The 2,500-nt window shown below is 56.8% G+C and overlaps 1 protein-coding gene across 1 annotated transcript in view; it reads left to right on the top strand.

Moving 5' to 3' along the window:
- The window catches only part of nedd1 (NEDD1 gamma-tubulin ring complex targeting factor), a 12,852-nt gene that overhangs the window by 2,040 nt on the left and 8,312 nt on the right, over positions 1-2,500 (top strand). The window contains 2 exon segments of the mRNA XM_078256333.1: positions 308-402; positions 1,606-1,722. Of these exon segments, the coding sequence (XP_078112459.1) occupies positions 308-402; positions 1,606-1,722 (212 nt within the window).

Genomic DNA, 2,500 nt, shown 5'->3' with positions numbered 1-2,500 from the left:
AAGCACTGCAAAAGTTTACTGAAGCCTAACGATCAGTGTTTGGCCGACTTCATAGGCTGTGTATTTGTGTTATTACATTATCTTGGTCATATAACCGTGATATAACCAACATATGTATCCTGGGATCCATTCATAACTATTTGTTTGAAAAAAATAATGCATACATTTGCCTGAAAGAGACGAATATATTGTTAATCTCAATTATATCCGAGACAATTGCTGTGGAAATTGTGAGAGCTCTAGACTGGTGAAAGTTGAGTAGGACGTTTTGGATAAAAGATGAAGCAGCCTTGACCCGTTGTGTCAGACCAGTACCTGGTGAGTGCCAGCAGCAGCGGAGACAAACTGGTGCTGTCCAGCCTCAAATCCACTCCTGTTGCAGCCATGGAACTGGGCGAGGGGGTGAGCTCACGCTTCTGTACCGTATACGTAGGGCTGCACAATACATCGTTATTTTATCGTCATCGCAATATCAACTTGCACAATATACTTGCCGTGAGCACGCCACGCAGCCGACACGCTCACGCCACGCAGCCGACACGCTCACGCCAAGCAGCCGACACGCTCACGCCACACGCTCACGCAGCCGACACGCTCACGCAGCCGACACGCTCACGCCACGCAGCCGACACGTTCACGGCACGCAGCCGACACGCTCACGCCACGCAGCCGACACGCTCACGCCACGCAGCCGACACGCTCACGGCACGCAGCCGACACGACGCTCACGCCACGCAGCCGACACGACGCTCACGCCACGCAGCCGTCACGCTCACGCCACGCAGCCGACACGCTCACGGCACGCAGCCGACACGACGCTCACGCCACGCAGCCGTCACGCTCACGCCACGCAGCCGACACGCTCACGGCACGCAGCCGACACGACGCTCACGCCAAGCAGCCGCCACGCAGCCGCCACGCAGCTGACACGCTCACGCCACGCAGCCGACACGATCACGGCACGCAGCTGACACGCCACGCCAAGCAGCCGACACGCTCACGCCACGCAGCCGACACGACGCTCACGCCACGCAGCCAACACGCCACACCACGCAGCCGACACGCTCACGCCAAGCAGCTGACACGCTCACGCCACGCAGCCGACACGCTCACGCCACGCAGCCGACACGCTCACGCCACGCAGCCGACACGCTCATGCAGCCAACACGCTCACACCACGCAGCCGACATGTTCACGCAGCCGACACGCTCATGCAGCCAACACGCTCACACCACGCAGCCGACATGTTCACGCAGCCGACACGCTCACACCACGCAGCCGACACGCTCACGCCACGCAGCCGACACGACGCTCACGCCACGCAGCCGACACGCTCACGCCACGCAGCCGACACGCTCACGCCACGCAGCCGACACGCTCACGCCACGCAGCCGACACGCTCACGCCACGCAGCCGACACGCTCACACCACGCAGCCGACACGCTCACGCCACGCAGCCGACACGACGCTCACGCCACGCAGCTGACACGCTCACTTACAGACGATGCGTCGTTACAGCCCTACTTAACTGTGTATTTAGTTTCCCGTTTACCTGCGAGCAGTGTTCTATTCCTCACCCTCGTCTCTTTCTGATCGTCCGTTCAGAAAAAGCAGACGCGTGTGTGTCTGAGTTCGTCGTCTCAGTTTCTGGTCAGCGGCGGTCTGGATCACGGCGTTCACATCTGGGACCTGAAGACCAAGAGACTGCACCGCTCCCTCAAGGTAACACCTCACACAGGACATGTAGAATATCAGCAGTTAAAGTCCTCTTTGTGCACGTTGCCAAAGAAGCTGAGGCAGTCATTGAGGAACTGGTTCAAGGAAATGTCTCTGACGCATGGAAGGTTAAGCTTGAGCCCTTAACTGTAGTTTAAGCCTTTATGGCATAAGAAGTGTGTGTGTGTGTGTGTGTGTGTGTGTGTGTGTGTGTGTGTGTTGTTTAACTATATTCGTGGGGTTGAAAAACTGGGAGTCCAGTATACTTGTGGGGTCTGCACAGCCTTGTGGGGCCAAAATGCTGGACCCCCCCCAAGGTTAAAGGTGTGTTTGAGGGTTAAGACCTGGTTTTAGGATTAGGGTTAGAATGAGGTTCTGGTTAGGGTGAGGGTAAGGGTTAAGGTTAGGCATTTGGGAATGCATTAGGTTTTATGGTGACTTTCTCTGTCTCTCTCTCTGCCTCTCTGTCTCTCCGTCTCTCTCTCTCTCTCTGTCTCTCTCTCTCTGCCTCTCTGTCTCTCCGTCCCTCTGTCTCTCTCTCTGCCTGTCTCTCTCTGTCTCTCCATCCCTCTGTCTCTCTCTCTCTCTGTCTCTCCACCCCTCTGTCCCTCTCTCTCTCTCTGTCTCTCCGTCCCTCTGTCTCTCTCTCTGCCTCTCTCTCTCTCTGTCTCTCCATCCCTCTGTCCCTCTCTCTCTCTCTCTCTGTCTCTCCGTCCCTCTGTCTCTCTCTTTCTGTCTCTCCGTCCCTCTGCCTCTCTGTCTCTCTCTCTCTGTCTCTCTGTCT

Source organism: Sander vitreus, chromosome 8 (genome assembly GCF_031162955.1).
Source record: "Sander vitreus isolate 19-12246 chromosome 8, sanVit1, whole genome shotgun sequence".
NCBI classification, from domain to species: Eukaryota; Metazoa; Chordata; class Actinopteri; order Perciformes; family Percidae; genus Sander; species Sander vitreus.
The sequence above is the reverse complement of the archived record's forward strand: the minus strand, read 5'-3'. Positions and strand labels throughout refer to the sequence as shown.